The sequence below is a fragment of the Cupressus sempervirens genome, chromosome 10 (genome assembly GCF_028749045.1).
Source record: "Cupressus sempervirens isolate cs-2001-9-10 chromosome 10, ASM2874904v1, whole genome shotgun sequence".
NCBI lineage: Eukaryota > Viridiplantae > Streptophyta > Pinopsida > Cupressales > Cupressaceae > Cupressus > Cupressus sempervirens.
Genome location: NC_143127.1, coordinates 514,675,117 through 514,701,443, shown reverse-complemented (window position 1 = coordinate 514,701,443; position 26,327 = coordinate 514,675,117). Strand labels below are relative to the sequence as shown.

General features: G+C 36.5%; 1 protein-coding gene across 2 annotated transcripts in view; it reads left to right on the top strand.

The window, feature by feature from the left end:
• The window catches only part of LOC149534917 (uncharacterized), a 132,634-nt gene that overhangs the window by 25,386 nt on the left and 80,921 nt on the right, over positions 1–26,327 (top strand). The window contains exons 2-3 of one of the 2 annotated variants that reach the window (XM_089805484.1): positions 3,120–3,319; positions 3,584–3,670. In XM_089805484.1, coding sequence (XP_089661610.1) covers positions 3,120–3,319; positions 3,584–3,670 — 287 coding nt within the window. Of the gene's footprint in view, positions 1–3,119; positions 3,320–3,580; positions 3,671–26,327 lie in introns of both variants that reach the window. The other variant, XM_089805483.1, reaches the window with a different exon arrangement.

Here is a 26,327-nt window from a genome sequence, read left to right as displayed (position 1 = left end):
CTATTCGCATGTGAAATCCCAAATTAATTCTTATGCTATGTATTAAGCTTCTAAAACGTCTATGATGAATGCTTTAACAATGTTATGATATGCATATATGAAATTTCTATATATATAAACCCCTCTTTTTTCAATAGCTCTCCCTACTGTCTCCTAAAAATTGGCCCTAAACCGTTCCCGTACTAGAAACACATCCACATCCCCTAAAGCATCCCCATACCCAAAACTCTGCGGAACATAGTGAAAGACTTATGCCCTACTCACAACTTCTTGACAAAGGAAACCAATATTGGAGTGGTTTGAACTTGCAGTTCTAATAGTTAACTTCTTCCAACCCTTCACAAATCGACCCTCAAGATGATTTCCAAATCTCAATGCAATTAAATAATAGTCTCAATCAATCAGATTTTATCTTGAAGCTTAACCAAATACTCCTAACTATATATTGCAATAGCAAGAAGAATGTTAGCATAGAGGGATTTTGGCCTCCAAGCCCTTGAGAGAAAATCTCCACAATTTCGCCAAATTCATAAATTATCCAAGCATGCCGAAAGAGAGCTCTTCTAGTTTTTTAATAAAACTTTCTAAGAGCTCATCCACTCACCTTGTCAATGTGTGATAAAAATAATCACTTTTTTGCCCTTAACTATTTTTTTCGGAAATTTTTCTTTTCCACTTCAATTTTCTTGCAATTGCTTTCTTGCCCCTAGTTTTTCACGATTACATTTTCCTTGATATTTTCCAAATCATTTAAGATGATTTTCATCAACTTAAGTTCCCAAATACTTTTTTCTCTCCAATGCATTATAAAATAAGTGGATCATTTAATTTAAATCTTTCCCACAAACTATAGACAATACATTAGTAAAGTCAAAGAATTAAATTTAACTTTATAAAATATCTTTATTAACCCACAAAAATCATATTAATGATAAACTTCTTGTGAATTTTTAACAATTACCATCAACATGTCACTACCACTAGATGTCTTTACATGCCTAGAATGACTCACTATAAATAGTAAGTATGCCCAACATTGCCTCAAACCTCTTAGAATGGTCTGCAACTGAAACTGCCTAGACCAGATGGCCTCTAGGTCCCTTTAATGTTTTGGTTATCCTACCGGACCATGGAGAAATAGGCTGACAACACACTATCATGAATGATAAAAAAGGGACATTACACTTTTTCATATCAAAATATGTTCATGCTAATATCACTCACAAACTCAGAGGAAACATGAAACAATAGCAAAAAACTCAAAACTAGCATACATACAAATTGAGGCACATGGTTGCGCCTTGAGAAATTTTCAAAGTGGAGTAAGCTTTTGCACTTCATGCTACTATCGTTTGGTTTCATGCAATTTTAAAAGGAGAACTTTCATCTCATAAATCGAAAACAACCAAAATGATGATAGAATGAAGGTTTTGATGAGAGCTAGCCACTCAGACTTGTTTTACAATCCTTTGATGCTGTCTCAACATCTTTTTCTGGCACCATTAGGAAGGTCCCACATTGAGAAACTGAATCGAAACATAAAAGAAATGTTCACATTCCTTGATCTGTTTTAGTTTTGTTGAATTCATTACTTTCTATAAAGAGGCTTTTGAAATTTCTGGTGTATTTTTACAGTCCTCAGTGTAGAGACAAAATCACCATTTTCAATAAAGCAGCAGTTTTGAAATGGCCATTACAATTTAGAGTTCGCTTGCTGTGGTAATTGGCAGTTTCTTCACCATCGATTTTCTTCTCCATTTTTCATCTAAAAGACTTGTTCCAAGGCACCTGAGAAATGCTCTGGATCATCCCAGACATTACTTTGACACAAGTTTAGTGTCTTGTGTATTAAACTACAATGAGCATCAACACAACTTTGATTTTATGGCCTAAGAGAATCTTCATGAATGTAAATGGTGCTTTCTTGAGCACTTGGTCCAGCAATTTTGACCTAATTTCTGGATCTCTTGAAGACATTCTAATAAATATGCAGTTTGCTAGGTGTAGAGATTATCAACAACACTGGCATAAGTACTACCATTGTACATGTCTCTCACTATGCATGCTAGTGCTCATATAGCCTAGATTAGTTAGGAGGGACAGAATTATAATTTTATCCTACACAACTTTTTGTTCAAATTATGGGACCTGAGGATAGTTTTATCTCTAGATTATATCCAATGAAATTTTGTGTTCAAATTGTGGGTCTTGGGGATGACTTTTTATTAAAGTCTATATCTTTTCTCAAATGTAGCATCTAGAGAAACTGACAATCTCCCTGTATCTTATTTGAACATAGGCCATGTGTTGTAACCTGGTTTTCAAAATTCCTATATAATAATTAGCCTTTCTTCATTAATAAATTACTCACTCCTAAACATATGAATATCTTGGATTTATAAGTCATAAAAATCAGTGAAATTTGTGATGATTGATTATATATTTCTCAAGCCTTCAAGAAGGTTCATTTGTCCATTACATGATTGTTTTCTAGGTGCAATCCAATATGACAGTTAAACATCCTCATTATATTTCCTTTTAACATACTTCACATCCAGCCTGCTTGCTCTTGGGCATGGTGCATTGGGTGCAACACACTTCCTGCATACAAGAATCTATCGTAAAGGTACAATCTCACCTGATGGCATCAGACTGAGTATTTTTGAGGTTTAAGTGCACATTTGAGAAACAATATGTTTGTAACTTTTCCTGGCACAGGAATCCGTTGAGACGGTGACATATCATCTGATTGCATCAGACTAAGAATTTATTTGATGTTAAATGCACAAAGGAGAGAAAGTATACATTTGCACAAATTTTGATGGGTTCAATTTTGTACCTTAATTGTTAGCTTGTTGCATTTTTTAGAATGCTTTATGAAATATAACTATTGGAGTAGGTTCACTTACCTCCTAAAACTCCAGCATTCAAAATATCACATATTATTTGCAAACCCAGCATAGCCTCTAATTTCAAACTCATAAGCACCAAGCAGGTTTGAGCATGGAAGATCATCAAAGGAGAGCCTAGACATCTATAATTTGTTATATCTGGTTTGCAATGCTGTAAAGTTGAGTTAACCAGCTGTATGGTTGTCAACTTTTTTGGATAACATGCAGATTGGCCCAAGCACTTGCTTAGAGACTTTATTACAAGGCACAAAGATTCAGCTGGAGGAGCTTCGGTTGACACTTGTCCATGCCTTTTCTGCTCCACAACATGCCAAGGAAAGCAAATTTTGGAAGCATGGTCAAATTACAATCTTTGCTGGAACAGACCTAAATTTCCAACATCGAGTTTCAATGGAGAGCATATTGGGGTGTAGTAACTGTTTCTCCTTTTGGTTTATTTTCTTGTGTAAAACAAACATACATATTCATGGTTCATAGTGCTTGTCTATTGTGTCTCATTGTTTTTCTATTCATTTACGTATTAGCATTGAAGTTTGATATATCATACATTGATGTTGTTGAGTCCATATGTTAGCATAGTACTGTTTCCTATAGCAGAGTATTGTTTTCTATAATAATCTTTGTTTAAATTATGTGCATGCCTTTTATTTGTTTTTAACTTGTTATAGCAGGTTGGAGGAGAAAGGTTTAACATTTGCATCCATTGTATCCTCTGACATTGGATCAGGGGTATCCTGGGGTTTGGCCAACTCATATAGGTTAGTGCAACTTCTAGATTTTGACAATTGAACTTTTTTACGATAATTTATTCATTATGTTGATTGTGACTGGAAGGATAGTACATCAGATATACAAGAATGGCAAGGCTAGCCGATGTTTTAGTTTCAGAAAAGGGAACTTGAAATAATAGAAAAATGACCCCATGACATAAAACTAAATTTGATATAGACACTGAGGAAAGTCATAGCTCTTTGCTTTCAATTTGATGCCTATTAAAATACACACAGAGCCTGCTGTCCTATGTATACTAGCAGAAGTTTTCTCTTGCACTTGGGAATTTTTATTGGTACAGAAAATGTCTGGTAAGATTTTTTTTTAAGAAAAGTATTTCAATATCATTAATTTATACTGAATAAGCACCAGTCTCTTAACTGTCAGACTAGAAATGCATCTCTTTAATCACCCAACTTATGGCTAGAAACCAAACATGAGCTCTTTAAAGTTTTTTCTTTTATACCACTGATATTCATTTCATCACTATGCTGAATATAAAACTTTAATATAATTATCTGAGGATTAATAGATATAAGATGAGATTCCATATCCTTGAGGCCAAAGTGGTCTTTAGGATCCACCAAGGTGGGTTTACATGTTTAATAGATTGTTCTTTGACTGTTTAGTTTTGGAATAAATTCCATAAGCTTTGTCTGATTATCTTTATAAAATAATTTACTAGGTTATGATTGGAAATATCTATATGTCTGTGTCTAATCATAATGGCATTTTATAGGAGGCATGCTTAAAGAGAATGTATTTCATTGTTTAATAATTTTAAGTTGCCCGTTTAGCAAATTCTTTGGTTTTCAAGGCATCTGTGGAAGGGTCCATAAAAGAACTGCAATTAATTTGTGAGATGTTTCTTTGATTACGCAAGGGACCATAAATAATGTAATGAAATTAATCTTTCACTGCAATTTCCTTAAAAAATAATTTACCCGAGGATTATAAGCTGACTGCTATTGGATAATGCAGCTAATGCATAAATAAAACAAAATAATGCAGGGGCACTTAGTTCTAGATCCAGTATAGATATTATTGAGACAAATGTCATAAGTCAATTTGTCATGACATCAGAAAATAAGAGCCTGGTCCATGGTTGTGCTGATCTGAAATTTTGACTCTGAAACTCTTTGGTTCACCTGCAGAAGTTGTCTTTGAGTGTGGATTTGAACCATTGTGCAAAAGTGAACTTCAATTCGCCAATTTGGACTGACTGAATTCTGGTGATTGAAAACAGTTATATTTTATCAGTGAAAGACCGACGCTGGGTGGCGACAAGACGAGTTTCGGGTGCGGGAAAAAAAGGGCCTCAATTTCGGGATGGTGGGGGGACAACGGTGGCTTGTAATGTCTCCTTTTAGGGACATTAGGAATTCCAAAGTCAAATTCATAAAATATTAAATTTGGCTTATGAGAGTTTAAAGCAAATGTATAAAATGGGTCAATTTAATATTATAAATGGGGTTAAAAGGTGACAAAAGAAGAAGATGATGAAAGACAAAGAAGTGGAAATTGGAGAGTCACAACTTGATGCATTAAAAGAAGGGGGACTCATTTTGGGCATACTTGTGAGATTGATTTTTTGGTTTCTCTTTGAAGAACATAAGGAAGCTTCAGCTTCTATTCAGGATCTGACGACGCAAACCTTTAGATTCTTGGGTGGATTGGATGTAGCCCCAATTCATCATCTGTGGTGGATTCACATCTGAGATTTCAGGTGCATTTTATAGTTTCTCTCCAATGTGATTGTGTAGCTATTTTTAACATTGGATTGTTAATATCTCGTTATTGTATTGCTAATGTATAATGCAAATAACGTATTTTGAGGTATTTTTAATGAGCATTTCTCAGTTCATTGCTGGTTTTATTTGCAAAAGATGTATGTTGCTTTCTGAAAATTATTTGTGAACGAATTTGAGGAAAATGTCCATTTGGAATATTACAGTGGTATCAAAGCTTTGAACCTGCCATTCTATTGGGTAGATTCAACATTTTACATTTCTGAGCAAATTGGTAAGACTATTACAGACTCTGGGAAGAATATCTATATATATTCAGTGTACTTCCTGATATTCTATTTGGATTTAGTGTGACCGCTCTGAAATCAACGACAAGGCATCTGCATTAATTAATTTCAGGGGAGAAGATTAATTGATTTCTCTAATATTTTGCAAGGTGACAGTATGGTCGGGGCACATTTTTACTACATTGGGAATAACATTAGAGGTGGACTTTTTTTAGTATTTTCAATGCAGTTTGGTAAATGTTTGGACTAATATTTACTAAGGAAAGCGGTAAATGTTAAAACAGGCTCTACTCATTTCCAGTACCATGAATAATAGAGGTTGCTTTTAGGCAAATATTATATATATAGTTTTAAGCAAAATATTTGTGGACCTCGATTTATGAGGGGTGACTAATTATTCTCTAGAAGATGAGACCGAATTATTGAAACATTTGTAAAATTGGAGAATAGAAATTTCAGTGGGATGACAATACTTGCTACTTCCAAATTTGGAGCCTGTAAATTTCAAGTTTGGCTTAAGAAAATATTATTTGGAAATAATATTCACTGCCATTGAAATGAATATTCCGTAGATAAGTCTTTGAATGACTTTAACTCTGCAATTTGGCAAGACTGTTGTTTATATAAACTACTTAGTAGAAAGCATTTTGTTGATTTTTTATGTAACAAGAGGCTAGATATAGGGAAGATATTTGTGGCGCTTTAAAAATGGGGTAGGAGCCATTATATTGATTGCAGAACTGAAGAATTTCTTGCGAGGCAAGAGAAATTAAGAAATTTGTAAATTCATAAATCATTTGTGGATGTTGAAACAACAAATGTTGCTATAATGCTTAACATTGGTATAAATAAATTCAGGTGGAACATAGAATATCGATAACCGGTATGGAGTATTGACGTGGAGCCGGTGGTGACATAGCAAGAGCAAGCCAACAACACTCTTCAAGGGAAGTTTAATAAACTATTGTCGCTTAATAAACACAAATGTTTCTTCTTTCCTGTGTGCCTCTCAAAGGAAGTTGGGTGGGTATTTGCAGAAGTTTATAATTGCCAAAGCACATGCATCAATGAAAAATTTGCATCAGAGCACATAGGTAATGGTACTTAAAAATTCTCGTATCTGCTGAGGAATGTCCACTTTTCAGGAAGACATTGCGTATAGAGTTTGAGGATGATATTTGGGAGACATAAACTAGATGTATGCTAAGGCTGGAAATGACGTTTGTTACTAGAATGTGGATAATGGTGTTCAGTCATTATGATAGATGGGAATTCAAGGAAGCGAATGACAAAGACACTGAAGAACTAACGTTGAGTCCATAAGACACAAGTGTAACAGTTAGGCAGGTAAAAAAGTTGGTGTCTCCAATTGACAATTCCAATAGAGCATAAGTGTCAATGAGTGTCATTCATAGTTTCTTTGGACAATAGTTGACAACTGTGTACTATTGGGTGACTGGACTATGATCTTGGTAATGACAAAATATTTGCAGAGATGGACTTTCTGGAGAGTCGTTCTAACATGCATTTCTCTGTATTGGAATTAACAAAAGAAATTTCATCTCAGTTTTATGAATGATTCGTATGCTGGTCTAACTCACAGTAAAGAGAGCCCTAGTCATAAGTTGATTGCTGACTTATATAAATGTTTCCAAGCAAGTATTAGATGAATCACGGGTGCTAAAGGTTTAAACATCGTATTGCTTTGAATACGAACTGAATAATTTGTCATGTGAATTGAACAAGCGTTGAAAAGAAAACATCTACTTAGCACAGGTGGTTGCTGAGGATTGGTGAACTGTGATATACTACACTGTTACCACCTCCAGTTGTTTCTAGATGTTCAATTGATATTTGAACGTTATCACTCTTGAGATATCAAAATGCAAACTAGTGCATCGACCTTGGGGAGTCACAATTTTGTATTGGTTGCTGTGGCAACTACAATTAGAAGGTGAATTGCTAAGTCACGTAGGGAAGCTTTCAAAAAGCCTTAATTCAAGAAACTACAAGCACTATTGAGAGAGGGCCAACCCAACAAATTTTGACATATACTAATGGAAGCATATGTACTCATTTAAATATTGGAAAGTTTTAAAAGAAAAGTGCTAATCAAAATTAGCACAGACAACACTATTTTCACGCACTGGTGTATACTTCATAGGAAAATGCATTCCATGACTCTCCGCGAGTCGGGTGAGTATTCTAGGTTGGCGAGTTGGGTTAGTTGTAATATCCCTAACCGAATATTCACTAATTTCTCTTTTAACAATATAATCATAAATAAAACTTTGTAGATAGTTTCCAACACAATAAAAAACCAGTAGAAATTCCAATAGGGATTTATTCAACTTTTCTCAGATATAACATTCAAACTCAGATATAGGCAAAATGGAATACAATGCTATAATAAAACTCGAGGAATTCTCCACAAGAATATAACCCGTTATTTCATAATAATATCCAAGATGTCGAGCATATAACCATGTGTTATACACCAGTAAGATAAAACCAACAAACTCTTATAACTCCTTAAAATACGTTATTGCATTTTACAACAGCAATACAATAACTAGTACAAAAACCCAATCTTAAATGCAGATTATCAGAGGCAAAATGGAATACAATGCTATAATAAAACTCGAGGAATTCTCCACAAGAATATAACCTGTTATTTCATAATAATATCCAAGATGTCGAGCATATAACCATGTGTTATACACCAGTAAGATAAAACCAACAAACTCTTATAACTCCTTAAAATACGTTATTGCATTTTACAACAGCAATACAATAACTAGTACAAAAACTCAATCTTAAATGCAGATTATCAGTCAGATTGAAATGCTAGAATAAGAACTTGTAAGCATGAATGAAACACTTGAACTGATGTTTCCCGAGATAGTGGGTTTGCGTTCACTGTTTGCGAGCACGAGGGGCTACGTCCTCAAACTAGCTAAAAGCTGAAGCTTTCTGAAAACTCTCACAAGAGAGAAAATGCACTGGATCATAAAATCAAGCATGAGCAACAATGAACCACTTTCCCCTATTAATACACAAATTAAGTCTCTTCGACTCCCCTTTGGCTTTCATCCTATTCCCTTGTGGCTCTTCAACTTCCTTATGGCATTTCGTCCTATTCCTCCTATTCCTCCTTGACCTTATTGCCCTCTTTATAACATTAAATTGACCTTTTAATGATTTGAGTCTTCGTCTCATAGTCAATTTTAACATTATACAAAATAAGTCTTCAATATTTCTAATGTCTCAAAAAGGGAACATTACAAGTCTCCCCTCCTTAAAATTGCTTGTTCTCAAGCAATCAGTACCAGGATCCCATACGAATCTGCACGTAGCCCTGTAGTCCAAACTGAAAACAATTCCAACCACATTGCGCAGCGTGATGTCACTCTGCAATCTATCTCTCATCCGAATCTCTGAATCCCATTTAACTCTTTGAAAAAACTCTGCACCTGTATATTGAACAACTTTGATCATCACTGGTACCACTGAATCCAACCTCAAATTGAATAGAATCACAACAAGGTCCTCTACAAGCCAAAAATACATACGATCAACACTTGGATCCGAAACCCTGTTGTCATAACCAGCTGCTATGATAAGATAGAAATGTATCAGTGAACTATGCATAACTTAGTAGATGGTGACAACCCGACCAAAATAGATGATAAAATACACAAGCCACTCTAAAATTGAAAGTAACGCCCTGGGCAAATACCATACTATCATCATAGATTTGGATAACCTTTGGGTACATAGGTACCATGAATAAGAATGAAGCTGAAAGAGCATTCCCTATGGTCAACACATAACTCTCCTCAAAACTATACCAAAATCTGTGCAAGGGCTGATGCAAATAATCCATCCAACTCCTGTATGGTGTGAAATTAGGAACCCAATGTGGACTGGTCCTATGATGCATAACCGTAATCAATTCACCACTTCCATTTTGTGACCCATATTCATTGGTAGGAATCATACCAAGATTCCATATCCCGAAATCATAATCATCTTGATCATGATAATAAAAAAGAGAGTCTTCGTTTATTTCAAAAAGAGGATTATTGCAAATCCAATCAGCATCAACTTCAAACATGGGCTTATTGATAAGCTGAAAGTGATCTGAAACTCGAGTACTTGATCGCTTGGGACAATTATCCAAGGCACACGTTTGCTGAATGCTATCAAGTTCATCAATCACTTCTAAAAAAAACTCCTGCCTCTCTTTATCCTCCTGTTCTTGAGAGTGATTCATGGTCCTAATTTGATTTTCTGCCTCTTGAAGAGAAAATTGGGCATCATCTAATGCCTCATGAGTATCCTTAAGCTCCCTTTTGAGCTCCATAATCTCATTCCTTTCTTTATCTAGCTGATCAACATGAATTTCAGCAACCTTAAGAATGTTATCCCTGTTGGAAAGCAAATACAAATGATTTGATTTCATAGTCTCAAGAGCTGTTATGATCACCTGCAAATCAACAACAAGCCACTCTCCTTCCACTTCCTTTTGAACCTTTTTGTAGAAATCTTCCACCAACTTTTGAGTGCTGTCATAATGTACCAATGATACCACAACCATATCATTACCAACCTTCAACTGATTCTTAAAGGCATGCACTTCATTATTGTTTTGTTGAAGCGATTCATTGTTTTGCAGTGTCATCTTAGATTGTTCCTTTGAATTCTTGTTATGGACGTAGGAAATATATGGTTCATCATGCAAAATTTCCAATATGTTCTTACCTCATGTGCAAATGTCCTCATCAGCCTGTTTGTTAATACGAACTTCCAATTCACCAACATAAAAACTTGCACCCTGTGTAATATCTTTGACATGATCGCTGGAAGGTTGTAAATCAAAGGTAGTTAACTATTCTTCCTTTTCAAGACTTTCTATTCGATGATCTTGGTTTGCCATAAATTCTTCATACATACCTTTTCGCTGGTCTTTTGCAAGGAGATCCTGAACCAATTCCAAATACTTTCTTTTTGCCATATCAGTCATATTTTGCTGCCCTAGATAAAAATCCAAGTAGTCATTGAATGATAAATCATTTGGGATTCGGGTAGGAAGTTCTTTATACTCTCCATAAATGTCGAGTATTTTTGCTTTTATAACAGAATCTGAATTCTGGACTAATTGCTCTTGTGGCTTTATAGTATCTTTCCTGGTTTTATTCAAAAAAATTTCCAGTGCTGAATGTTGTTATCCTGTTACTGTAAATCTGACAAATAGCTACATTTTGCCCTAGATTTGCCTTGATGAACCTTTGTAGATTGGCCTTGGGTTACTTGTTTTTGCAACAACTTTGAATCATTAGGATCTTATCAATAATCAATTGCCAAAAGATTGTTGATCTCCAAACTCAGAGTATTTTGCACACAACTGCATTGTCACTAATGATGTGATGCCAAATAATAATGCTATTAGAAAATGACTCAAGTTATGGATCTCGAACGACCTTCTAGAACTAAGTCGTTTGATATAAAGTCTTGACTCTTATTGCAGCAGTATGTCTGCAGTGTTACGTTAAACTTTATGAGAGTCCAAGCTAAGCTATGTTACCCCAAGTTTTTGGGACGGGGGTATTAGAATAATAGATAAGTCTATTATTAGTTAATGGTTATCTATTGTAAATATCTAATTAGCTTTAAGTTTGCTTTTGTTTTTCGCTTTCTCTAGAATAGAATGTTTCTATTCTTTACGATCGTTTTCCAAGGAAACATCATCTCATTCTTTTGTATAAATTGACCGTCTAGTCTATCTTAATAACAAGCAAGTATTAACCAATTACTTCCGTAATATGGTATCAGAGCTAATACTTAAATTTTTTCAGAAAAAAATTATAATTTCTTTTTGAAATTATTTGTTTAAATTTTTCCAAAATTATTTCAGCTAATTTCTCTAAAACCTGTCTATGGTTTTTTGCCTGGATAAATTCTTGAACTAGGGTTTGCAAATCGCGTATTGAAAAATGCTTTGCAAATCGTTGTTGTTTTACTCTGCAACCCATGGAAAATTTTACTCCGCAACCCATCGCAAATTTCACTCTGCAACCCATGGCAAATCGTGGTTGATTTGATTGCAAATCGCGATTTTTCCTTGGTTGCGCGGATTTGTGACTGGTCTCGTTCTTTTTCTTGGTTGAAGTCCTTGCAAAATTGCAGAATAGATGACTCTTGGTCTTGTGTGTTTCTTGGTTGTCGTTTTTAGACAGCTTTGCAAACGGCTCATTTTTTTTGAGGTCATAGGCAGCATTTTTGAGGGAGAAAACTCAGTTTGTTTTGCAAGCATCTCTTTGCCTATGCTGTCTCAGACAAAATCGCCCCTATTCTGATCAAAATCAAACACCTTTTTGGACTGCAAACACCATATTTTGCCATTTCGACCTCCATGGCTGTCGACTGGATTTGTTGCTCGAAACCCTAATTTTTGGTTTAAAAAAATTTTTAGATCTCAGATTCTTGGTGGTTTTTTGGAGAGCTCAACTAGGTTCTCATTCGTTTTTTTGAGTGCCTCGATTTTTGTGCCTCAATTTTTGAGCTAGTGGATCCAAAAACTAATAGCATATTCCTTCAAGGTTTTTCAAGCTCTCTTCTGGGTTACTCTTTGATTTTTTTGGGTCTTCCATATTTTTGCCTCGAAGGACATGCCTTCACAGATTTTCATTGAAAAATGTGCCATGGCATCGCTGACAAACATTCTGCTCAAGCATAACTCCAAATTTAGTGGTTGAAATTATGGCACTTGGAAGTAGCGGATCATTGCCATTTTTGAATATCGGAACACTGATCAACTTGTTCTGGGTGTTATGAAGTGTTTGACTTCTCCGAGTCTTGATCAAGATACATGGGATCTGAATAATCGAGAGGTACTGATGCTTCTCAAATTATTAGTGGCTGATGACCAACTTTCTCAGATTCTATCCGGCAAGACAACTGCCGAGATCTGGACACATCTCAAAGGTCTTCATGAGACTTTTGACAAAAGCAGAGCCTTCTTTCTGACAAATATTGTTTTCTATTGTCATGGATGAGCGCACCTCGCTCAAGCCACACCTGAATCGGATTCAGGAAATCCGTGATCAATCACTTGCCATTGGTCGCAAGATGGAGGAAGAGGATATTGTGGTTATCACTCTTCGGAGTTCACCAAAATCCTATGAGCATTTTATCTAGACTCTCAACATCACATCTACTGGTGTTGATTTGAAGTTCATTGATCTCTGTACATTGCTGCTTCAGCAAGATCGGTGGAAACAACAATTCGGTAGCAGCTCTAGTTCCAGCTCCACATAGCAAGTCTTTGCTGCGAAATCCTTTCAAAAGGATAAAGGCAAGTTTGAGCATCCCTCTCAGCAGAAGTCTTCTGCTCCAGCATCAGATGGTTCCAGAAAGAAGAACATTCAATGCAACTAATGCCACAAGTTTGGCCACATGAAGATTGAATGTCACAAATGCTTAGCTACACAGTCTAAGCAATCAGGTTTGCAGCCCAAAGTGAACAGTGCAGAACACATTGAGCAGGCAGAATTTGCCTTTACGCCTTCATGGCTAAAAGACCTGCAGATCATGTGAAGTCTTATACCTGGTACATTGATTCAAGTGCCTCTCGTCATTTCACTCGCCGCAAAGGTTGGTTTATTGACTATCAGCCTTAGTCAGACCGTTATTTTTGGTGGTGGAGAAGAGTACACGGTTGTCGGTAAAGGTAATTGTCGGTAAAGGTAACATTCAGCTTCAGTCTGCTGGGAGGAATCTCGTATTCGTTGATGTGTACTACGTTCCATGGATGGAACTAAATCTACTCTCAATCAGTTGCTGCGACATTCTCCACACTTGGCAGTCACCTTCAGTTCACATCAGTGCACCATTACTGATCGGGCAACTAAGTCTACTGTTGCAGTGGGTCTTGAGGATCATGGTCTTTTTCGACTTATTGATTCTGGTGATTCTCAGGACTTAGCTATGGCTGCTAGATGATCTTTTGTTAGCACACTTTGGCATCAACAATATGGGCACTTAAATGTGCATTATCTCTCACAGCTTGCTCGAGATGAGCTTGTTCTTGGATTGCCAGAGATTCAAACTCAACACCTTGGAGTTTGTGACACATGCTAGGCTGGGAAGCAACATCGCACACCTTTCACTAGTTGCGATTCATAGCAAGCTTCTCAGGTACTTTAGCTTGTTCATGCCGATATCTGCGGCCCTATGGCCACTCCTTCTGTTCTTGGGTCCAAGTATTTTCTGTTGTTTGTTGATCACTTTAGTAGAAAAATGTGGGTGTATTTCCTTAAAAAGAAATCAGATGCATTTTTTGTATTTCAGAAGTTTAAACCTTTAGTTGAAAAAGAGTCTGGAAAATCTATTATTACTCTTAGATTAGACAATGAGGGGGAATTTTGTTCTAATGCTTTCTCTAGCTTCTTGGATACACATCGCATCAAACGCTAGTTAACCACACCCCACATGCCACAACAAAACAGTGTAGTTGAACGTCAGAACAAGACAATTACCGAGATTGCTCGATCCATGCTTGAACATAGACATGTTCCGAAGCAGTTTTGGGCAGAAGTAGTTAACATTGTAGTTTATCTGTTGATCTACTCACCCACAGTGGCGATCAAAGGTAAAACTCTGGAAGAGGCCTGGTCAGGTCGCAAGCCCAAAATCAATTATCTGAAGGTTTTTGGCTCCCTTGCTTTTGTTTGGATCTCTGATGCTTCACGCACTAAGTTGGATGCCAAGAGTTAGAAACTCATGCTTGTTGGATATAGCAGTCTTCACAAAGCCTACCGCCTAATCGATGTTGAGACATCTTGTCTCATATACAGTCGTGATGTAGTTTTTGATGAGCAGCGAAGACCTTTCATGTTGGTTTCTCTTGTTCCTGATCCAACAGACCAGCCTATGCGAGCTCATGATTTGGGAGTTCGGCTTCCATTAGGTCTACCTGATGGGAGGGCTCCAGTAGCTCCTGCAGCTCCAGTTATACCAGTGATACCTGTACAGACACCTCCGACTTCTCCTGCAGGATCACCTCGCTTTGTAGATGCTTCCCCTCCAGATTCTTTTGATGAAGATCTTGTTGATCAAGCATCTCCTAGTACCAATTTTGGTCATTCTCCTATTTGGCCTAAATGGTGGGCTAAGACACTTGTTGATCTTCATGATGATGAGCTCATTGATGGGAAAACTGCTTGGAAAAAGAGCAAAACTATAGATTCTTTTAACTTTGCTCTCATGGCCAACATTCATAGTGTGTTTGAACCTCAAACATATTCCGAGGCTAAAAGAATTCCAGAGTGGGAATAGGCCATGACATCTGAACACCATAGCTTGTTGAAGAACAACACTTGGGTCCTTTCTGATCTTCCACCAAGGAAGAAACCCGTTGGCTGCAAAAGGGTCTACAAAATCAAATACAATTTAGATGGTACTTTGGATAAGTACAAAGTTTGTTTAGTGGCGAAAGGCTTTTCTTAGCGTCAGGGCATTGATTATGAGGAGACCTTTGCTCCTACTGCAAAGATGAGCACCATCAAATTAGTCCTAGCCATGGTAGCACAATGTGGCTGGAAGGTCCATCAAATGGACATCAAGAGTGCTTTTCTGAATGGTGATCTCCATGAAGAGGTCTACATGACGCAGTCTCCTGGTTTCAAGGTTGCTGGTAAAGACCATTAGGTTCTCAGATTGGTAAAAGCTCGCTATGGCTTGAAGCAGGCCCCTCGGGCATGGTACATAAAGATTGATAAGTACCTCAGTGATCAAGGCTTCAAGAGGAGTTCTTTAGACTCAAATTTGTACATCAAGACTACTGACAGTGACATCATCCTTCTGGTTATTTATGTGGATGATTTGATCATCACTGGCAGCTTGACATCTTTGATTCAAGGAATCAAATAGAATTTATTCCAGTCTTTTGATATGACAAACCTTGGGCTCATGCATTATTGCCTAGGTGTTGAAGTCTGGCAACAATCTTCTGGTATATTCATCTCTCAGTCCAAATATGCTAGGGCCCTGTTAGATAAATTCTGTATGCAGGATTGCAAACCTGCATCTATACCTATGGAGAAAGGTCTCAAGTTATCAGCAAAGTCTGATTCTCCTTCTGTTGATGATACTATATACAGGCAATTAGTAGGCAGCCTCATCTACCTCTCTGCTACTAGGCCTGATATCAGCTTTGTAGTCAACTATATTTCACACTTTATGACAGCTCCTAAGGCTGATCATTGGATGATAGCAAAGCATGTGCTTCGTTATGTGAAGGGCACTTCAGATTATGGACTTTTGTACTCTCGAAGTTCTAATCCTAAACTCAGTGAGTTCACAGATTCAGATTGGGCAGGCTCTGTTGATGATAAAAAGTCAATATTTGGATATGTATTTAATTTGGGATCCGGTGCAGTCACATGGACCAGTAAGAAGTAGCAGCCAATTTCTCTCTCTTCTATAGAGGCTGAATACAGAGTGACTGTTAAGATAGGATGTGAAGTTGTTTAGCTTCGTTGGATGCTTGGGGATATGCAGATGTCACCAGTAGGACCGACTACTTTGTTTGTTGATAACGAAGGTGTTATCAAGTTAGCACAATATCCAATCTTCCATGAACGAACCAAGCATGTGGATGTTCACTGTCATTACATAAGACAGCTGGTTGAAGATAGGACTATAGATTTGCAGTATGTTCCTGCCATAGATCAGACTGCAGACATTCTCACCAAGCCTCTTGGTCCTGATAAGTTTGTCAAATTCAGAGGACAGCTTAACCATTAAGGGAGGGTATTAAAATAATAGATAAGTTCTCTATTATTAGTTAATGGTTATCTATTGTAAATATCTAATTAGCTTTAAGTTTGCTTTCATTTTTTGCTTTCTCTAGAATAGAATGTTTCTATTCTTTACGATTGTTTCCTAAGGAAACATCGTCTCATTCTTTTGTATAAATTGACCGTCTGACTCTGTTAATAACAAGCAATTATTTACCAATTACTTCCATAATAGGGGGGATGGGGAAACGGGTTTCCGGGATGGTTTTTTTTTTTGCCGAAACAGGGGATAGTAGGGGATGGTTATATATATAATTTTAAATATATTCATCATAGCAACATAGTTCAAAATTATTAATTCCATTCATCAAATAATGATTCATCAATGACATAGAGCATAGCAATCAGCTTCTAACCAAATCATCATAGAAAATTCTAAATAGCATTATTTTCAATCATCATCTAAGTACTTAAATAATAAAATATCATTAGTACATTATGAAATAAATCAAATAAGTGAATGAAAAACATCAACTTTCAAAAAAATGAAAACATTGAAAAGTTAAAGACTCAAACTTTAAAGTTTTAAACTTATAAAGTATCAACTATAGTCTATCAATGATCATATTGATATATAATCATTCCATCAATGTATCAACTATCAATGATCATATAATGTTAAGACAAAACACTCCAAAGTCTGAAACATCAAAGTCAAAATGAAAACAAAGATACTATGACAGTTGCCCTTAATCATTCATATCAAAGTCACTATCACTATTATCTCGAGCCTCAAGGGATGCACATCCAACAGAGGGCCAAGCAATCCTGACGATGTTTCGTCCTCATCAATCTAGGTGGCGTCCTCGGGATGAGTATCCCATCGTAAAGCTGGAGTTTGTGTATACTCTAGAGTCTGTCGTAGAGCACTATGCACAACCACTAGCTTCTCCGCTTGTTTAGAAGTAAGCCTATTACTCATCATGGAGTGGATAAAGCTATATGTAGACCAATTCCTCTCTGCAGTAGAGGAACTAGCAACTTGTGAGAGGAGACGCATTGCAAGCATTTTTAATTGTGGTGCCTCTGATCCATGCCATTGCCACCAACCAACAGGGCTTTTCTATGCCATTACTGCTCTATCCACCTTTGCCTCTGCTGTGCCAAAGTTTGGACCATCAAGGTTTGTGAAGACAACCCATTGCTCACGAAGTATACTAGATTCTTGAGATGAATACATCTTTTGAAGGCCCTTCATAATCCCACGTCTCACCTCATCATCCTTGCTAGGAGCACACCTTCCAGGCCTAGGCTCATACCATTTTGGATTTAGTGCATAAGCTACCATATGAAGTGGAGTATTCATAGAATTCCACCTCCATAAGAAAATTGGCTGAATGTACTCCTCATATAAGACAAAATCATTATCATGAGCCAAAATTATTTGCTTCATTTTTTGAAGCATACTGTCCATAGTCTCATAGATCTCCCAGAGGCTAGTAGAGTCTGAATCAGCATATCTGATGACATCCACAACAAGAGAGATGATTGAGCAAACATATCTGCAATGAGAATAAGAACAAACTGTCATATCTATACTTTTAGAGTAAATGACTGAAAATCAGAATCTTTTTAATTTAAATCAAAATTTTAGAAATCTGTAAATTTAAAGAAATTTATATTTTTCAAATGAAAATGAGAATCAATAGTGTCTTACCTCACAGTAGACCACCAAGTGTCATCAAGAATCCTTTGTTTGATGGCTTTTCCTCCAGTAGTGTTTGCTGTAGGCCATCTATTCCACTCTGAATTCACTACTGCCTGTTGTAGAGCGTCATGCATCTCAACATCCTCTCTAGCAAAATGTAGTAGCTGGCATATCTTGTCTCTATAGATTTGAGAAATTCCTTCTTTGAAAACTTCCTAAAGAGAGCAAGTGAAGTGTGGTGGTTGAAATAAACATTTGAATCTCTCTTCCTTGTGTCACCACTTCTTTTACCTAAGACAATTTTTCCATGTCCTTCAATGCATTGTTCAATACATGAACACAACATGGAGTCCAAAAGATGTGCTTGTAAGCACCCTCCACCATTATACCAGCCAATTTGCACACATGTGGTGAATCAGTAATCACCTGAACCACATTTGAGTGCCCAAACTCCTCTATGGCCTCTCGTAGTATGCCAAACTGAAAATTTGCATCCTTGCGTTTCCTTGAACAATCAATAGTTTTAAGAAAATAAGAGCCAGCTACGGATGTGACAATGATATTGATAAGTGGCCGATGTCTAATTTCGATCCACCCATCCATCACAATGGAACAACTTGTCTTCATCCAAGTATGCCTCATATCCTCCATCACCAAACTCACCTTAGAATATGCTTTATCAAGGAGGGTAGTGCGTAGTTTATGATCTCTACGGGGTCTTGTAGAGGGACCTATTGAACTTGCATCTCTTATCATTTTCTTGAAGAATGGTGAACGAGCCACATGAAATGGGATGACATGGGCAAAAAAGAAATCAGCAACAGAACAATCTAACATTTCTCGTGCTTGTGCATTGAACAAATCTGTAACTGACCTTGACTGCCTATGCCCACTATCACTAGCCTTCCTCTTTCCTTTTTCATTTTTTTTGGTTCCCACACTAGTAAAGACGCTATCACTAGATGACATAGAAAAAACACCATGAGTAAATAGCTGTGAGGATGGAGGCATATTCATAACAAAGGGCAAATGTTTAGACTTGTATTCGACCTCCATGTGCAATCTGTAACACTCTAATATTGCATCCTTCTCTAAATTCTTACAGTATTTAACTCCTTTGCCTTAACCTCCAAGAAATGAGACCACACCCGTGTGTAGCTCCCTCTAATTTCACTTTTGCACACATGACATTTATATATCCTACTTCCACCCGAATTTTTCTTTTTGACTTCTACTAGATGAACAATGCAAAGTAGAGGTCTTTTAGGATTAAAAGGGCCTCATGCAAAGTCTTTTAGGACAACTGAAGGGATTTCAAATTTGTTTGTTGCAGTTCTTGATTCAATTTCACTCTCAATATTTGCACTACCACCCCCAATTCCAACTTCTTGACTCTGCGATTCTTCATCACTACTGGAACCATCACTACAGCTGTTGTTGCTCATGTTTACAGTTTGTTGCAAGATCAAGATTCTGCAATTTAACAAAAATACAAATATAAATTAGAAATGAAAATTTGAAAGTAAAAATTTCAGAAATGATAGTCATATTATAATTAATATTTTTTTGTTATAACTTTTAAGAAAAAAGCTTTGATCATTAGATATAATATCAGTCATTCTTTACAAAACAAGCAGCAACTTAGGCTGCTAAACTAAAATTGCATTAAAAAAATCCAATAATGATATTAGAAACTTCAAAAAAAAAGCTATAGAACTTAAGAAAAAGCATGTTATAGGAATTTCAATACATATAGTTTACTATTTTAAATTTTTTGTGGCAATGCATAACAATATAGGGTAAATAAAAGTTAAATACAATGAAGGCAGAAAAATAAAAAATCCCTTGAAGCTTTATTGTCTATGGAAGGTAGGGAACTAATCATATTTCAAATTCTTAAGAAACTAAGAGACTTTTAAAAAAATTTAAAAACTTAAAACTTACTATTGAATGCCCTAGTTGTAGCTGCGTTCACCCTAGTTGTGGCTACGTTGAGCGTTTACTGTTGAATGCCCCCTTGCCATTGAATGTTGCAAGTTGAAGAGTCGGCTGCATTCACCCTAGCTGTAGCTACGTTCACCCCAGCTGTGGTTGCATTGAGTGTTACTGTTTACCCTGGCAATGTCTGCGTTCACCTACAGGCGGTGGTCAATTTGTGTCAAATTTCAAAATGACTATGTGTGCTCTCTCCCTTGTGTACGTTTACCTATGTTTAGTGTTATTGTTTAGTCACGAGAAAATGTGTTTACCTACGTTTAATGTTTGGTCAGGAGAAAATGAAAAATAATATAAACTATTAAACACTTTGTTACATATGATGTGTGAACAAAGTTATACTTTATTACTTTCATTTATAATATATTTTATAAACTTTATGACTTCCACAAGTGCGGGCCCACAAATGACTGGAAATTCAAAATTTTAATGGTTTTAAATTTTTTTTAATAAATTTTAAATAGGAAACTTTTTATGCAGTCTCTGGGACGTTAGGAAATGGAAAAGTCATTCCCAAAACAGTCAACGTGGTTCGTAAACTTGTTGACCGTTTTCGAAGTTTTGGGGACACGTTTCCTATTTTCTTCTCTAGGTGGGGACGTCTGGGAAATGTTCCCTGCCGTCTCTCCGTCCCTGAAACCATCCCCGTTTTCGAAACTTTGGGTTTAGGGGTGGAAATGCATCCCCGGGTAACATAGAAGCTAAGCCTAGCTCCAATTATTAATGCTGCTCAGAACCTAGTATTGGTAGCAAATTGAACTTTATTTGGCAACAGAAGGTGACTATAATTTTCAGTAGTTCATTCAATTTTTGTCCCGAAGAACATTCACGCATACCATTTACCAATAAGTGACTGGAATGACAATCAAGAAAAGATTGTTTCTTGTCTATACTTTGACGCCTGCAAGCTCCTATCAAGTTTAGTTACGAGGTGATTTCAATTTTACCAATGAGAATTATGTTTTCTTCCAAACATTTGAAGATGAAGACGTTATTGCACCACCCAATCTTATGCACTCAAAGATACCGGTTACTCGTGGTTTCCCTCTGCCAGTAGCTTGTCTCAAGAATTTCCTCTCAGCTGACTGTATAGTTCTGACCCTTTGTTGTATGGTGGACGTCAATATGTCTGCCCAACTTCTAGTTGTTATGCTTGCTCGTACACTGCTCACTGTCGTCAATCTTCAAAACCCTTCCTAAAGATATGCCCCTATATATTGGTGAATTTTTACCCAAGATCAACATGGTAATTGATTAAGTTTTCATTCCAATTTTATCTTCTCCTGAACAATCGAATCTAAAGCTTAGGTATTGATGGGGCCCTAAAATTCAAAATTTTAGGCATCCATTTGAGCATATTTTACCTCCATAGTTAAAAGTATGTAGATGTATATACTTGTTGCCTACTAATGTTAAAGACTTTAAGAGAGAAGTCAAAATATTGCAAGCCTAGAATGGGCATGTGAATGCAGTCCATTTGAAGATGATGATGATTATGTTTACATGCTGATGGAGTTTTGAAAAGATGGAGAGCTCCTTGGTCAAATATCAAAGTCAAAAGGATAAGTGCTAATATAAATTTGATGCAATTAGTTTGTTCATTAGTCAAAGGAAATTTTAATATATGATCATGGTTAGCAAAGTTAGGATTGAAGAGCTTGCCTAGATCGTTAATCCACTCTCTGATGTCAATATGGGAACAATTTAAATGGCAACCAAAGACGGAAGTTTGCTGAGAGAAAGATCTAACTCTGGATAGTTGTATATCCTGAGCATCTACAATAATACTTTTTGGCTTTTGCTACCGGTCATAATGATGTAAATACCAGTCAAAGATAGTGAAAATGAATGAAAGCACGTCATGGAGCCACAAATAAACAATAATGAAAGTCGAAGCATGAGTTTATGCTCATTGGAAACAGAAGAAGTTAGAAATGATGAGATTGAATGATGAGTATCGAATAGATAGTGGTAAAGAAACCCAACAAAATGTAATCCGCTTACTATGCCATAATATGTGATGAGAATGATAAACGTAATCAAAGCACACCTCCAGCATACAAAATCTATATGGAATCTCAGAAAGATGGATGATGTCTTGCCAGGTCATGCCTCTGGACACAATGAAGAAATGCATCTCAGATACTGGGGAATGGATTTCTCAGAGTTTTCAGTGTTTGGATATGATAAACATTTTTTGCCTTCCATCCACGATGTTGGAGATTTTGGCATAGGGCCTTCATTACATGGGATTTATATTAATTTTTTAATAGTTTTTTAAATCGTTTTCTTATTGGTGTAGGTTTAGGAAAGGTTTACGGGAGCAGGAGATAAACAGTCTATAGAAAAGTGCACCGATAACAAGAGGATATAAACAATCGACCATGGCAAAGTATTGAATGAAGCGTAACATGCATACCAAGAGACCTTTCCAGTCTGAAGTCGCGAAATTCCTAAGGCGTTATTTGGAAATATACTTGTGCAAATACATATTGGGGCAAAGCTCTTGTACAAGAAAGCACAGGCTGAAGCCAGGAGTTAAAACGTCTAATCAGATACCATATAGGAACCCTGCATCTGGCATCGCCTAAAGGAATAATATCATATGTTCAAATCCTGATTGATCAATAGTGTCAGCGGTATTAAAAGATGCATTAGTTTCTATTTGGTCAAATTTAAGCATCTTAATTAAATTTTTGATCAGTTATGATGATTAGTTGCTCTGAAGGGATGTGGTGTTTTATCAAACACCTCCTAATTATCTATAAATATATGATAGAAAATCAAAACAAAGGGGCACAATATATATTTTATTCGTATTCATTTAAAAATTTTTACATCTACTATATGCACTTGAAATATTTTATTTTCTTAATGGTAAATAAATGAAGTTTTGAACTAACCTCGTGAATTCTGGATTGCCGAGCAAATTTATATGTGATTCCGGAATTGAAGCGCAATAGATAGATCATCTGTAAGGAGTGCCTTTATTGCGATTTTATTTCTGACATAATTATTTATTTTAAATTTTGGAGTTTTAAATGATTATTAAGTTGTGTCCTTTATAATTTTTTAAAATTAATTTCTATAAATATTTTAATATTCGGATAAGAGGACTAGGTCATTATTGCATTTTAAATTTGATAAACATAAATATTGTGACATATTTAATTATTTTCGTATTTATGTCTAGATTGTCTCTGCAAGAGTTAAAGTGCATCCTACACTAGTTTAAAATTGCATTCATATAATTGATCGGTTGTGTCTGAATTATTAAAATTATTTGTAGTTTAAAATATAGTGCACTTTATAAAGTTGTATGTTTCAACTAATAATATTGACTCTGATTTCCCATTAATTAAGCACTGGTCTTTATATTACTCTAAATTCGTAAGCCATATGCTGGCAATTGTTTCATTTCTTTCCATTGAGGAATTATTATATTCATTTGTTGTATTCATTCTTTATTTAAAACATTATGACATTTACTTATTAATTCATAATTTTCAATTTTAAAGTTTTTCTATAATTCTTGCTGTTAGGAAAACTTCCAATACATTCACGTTCTAATCAATCTGCTATAAGTGTTTTGGATCTAAGCAGTGTTACCCCAGCGTGGGGGTGCGGCGGTGCGGGGGGACGTCGGGACGAGTTTTGGGTGCGGGAAAAAAATAGCCTCAATTTGGGGACGGTAGGGGTGCGGCGGCGGGGGAGCGGAGGGGGGGTTCAGGGGAGGGGGGGGAGGAGAGGGAGTGGGGGGAGGGGGTTGCATAGTATATATATATAATATTATTAATATATATGATTGAAAATGCTAATTATGAAATGATACTTCAATATATTATATAACAATGTAACATTAACATATCAAATATAGTTGACTACAATGAATAGAGAAAATTAAAATGTGATTCACAAACCATAAGTTCAAACTTGAAACTTGAAATTTCATAACCATTACTATTACTAATGACCATTTGACAAATTAACTTAGTTCAAGAATCAAGATGCAAGATTCAAAATTCATTGTTCAAATATGATTTTATGAATATCATATATCATAAAGATGCTCATGATGACAATGAGTTGAATAGCATGAAACAGTGAAATAATAATAATGTATCATAGCCATATCAAAGTGAGTATAATCAACAAAATGACAAAATGCCAATAATGAGAATGGATGATTCTCAAGTGCTCTCTAATCATCCCCTATGCCAAAGTCCTCATCACTGGAACTACTAGACTCCTCCTGGGTAAGATCCTGATCCTCTAAAGGAACACCAACTAGCCCTACATTGGCTTCTGCATCGGCATCCTCATCAATCTGAGTTGGATCCTCTGGCTCCACATCCCATCGTGCTGTAGGGCTCTCCTTGTACTCGCGTGTCTTGCGATCTTTGAGCCGCAAGTGACCATGTATAGCAACTAGCTTCTCCGCTCTCTTAGAGGTAAGTCTATTCCTCTTAACAGAGTGAATGAAGCTATAGGTGGACCAATTCCTCTCTGTAGCTGAGGAGCTAGACACCTGAGATAACAAAGTTGAAAGTTACAATTTACAAGTTACAAACAAATGTTCATACAATTTGTAACAAATGATAAATGGTAAATCGATGATTAATAATTATTGAATCAATGAATCATAAATTAAAATCAGCAAGGTAAAACTCTTCAAGTTAAGATTGTAAAGGGTTGGAATTAGTTATTAGTATTACAAACCTGAGAAAGCAGTCGAATGGCTAGTGAGGTGATCTTTAACTTTTGTGACCCATGACATTTCTACCACAAAATGGGATTCTTTTGTGCCATGGTTTTGAGATCTACCTTTGCAATATCCGAGTATCCTACAAGTTACAAGTTTTAAAGTTTACAACATAATATTAAAATTATAAATAACTTAAATAAAGTTATAACTTATAAGTAACAATTAATTATTAAAAGAACTTATAATTATAAAGAGTTTAGATCACTGAATCAAGATTTAAGGATTACCTGAAAGACTAGCAAATTCGGACCACTCGGTGCGGATCTCACTAGCAGTCTCAGTATCATACATTTTGGCAATGCATCGAAAGAACCCATTCTTCACCTCATCATCCCGAAGTGGTGTGACTCTACCAGGCCTAGGTATGTACCACTTCGGGTTCAATGCATAGGCAACCATGTGCAAAGGAGTGTTCAACTTCTCCCACCTGCGGTGAATGATAGGCTCAATGTGCTCCGTATAGAATGCTAGAGTGGGGTCTCTCTCATGCACAACAGCCCTCATCTGCCCAAGCATGGAATCAATGCACTCATAAACCTCTCCAAGGCTAGGTGAATTTGCATCTCCATATCTGATCACCTGAAACACTGGAGTGATGATGGAGACTATGTATTTTGCATCACTCCAAAACTAATCACTCTTCACTGTCTCCTTTACCCTCTTCCCCTGCTCTGTTCTGGACTCAGGCCATCGATTCCATTCTTGTGTCATAACCATGAGTTGCAATGGCTCTTGCAACTCAATCATTCTCTCCAAGAGAATATAATATGATGCATACCTGGTCTCAACTGGTTTCAGGAATTGCTTCTTTGCGAAGCTCCTGAAAAGTGCATGTGATGTATGGTGATTGCAGATAAACATCTGCACCTCTCTCCTATCATTAACCACCTTTCTAATCCACTCTATTTTCCCCATGTCTTTGCGTGCATTGTTCATGGCATGCACACAACATGGAGTCCACCAAATATGCCTATAAGCTGCCTCAACAAGCCTCCCTATAGCTTTGCACACATGTGCTGCATCTATCACAACTTGGACCACATTTTGTGGTCCAACCTCCTCAATGGCTTCCCTAAGCACATGAAACTGAAAATCAACATCTTTACGATGCCCTAAACAATCAACTGCCTTCAAAAAATATGGGCCCTCCGTGCATGTAACCATAATGTTGATGAGTGGACGATGTCCGTCCACCCATCCATGATAATGCTGCAACTTGAGTCCATCCAACATGCTTTCATTTGCTCCATCAAGATCCCAACCTTGTCATAGGCTCTATCCAACACTGTAGTCCTCAGCTTGTGGTCACCTGGTGGCACATATGATGGCTCTCCCTCAT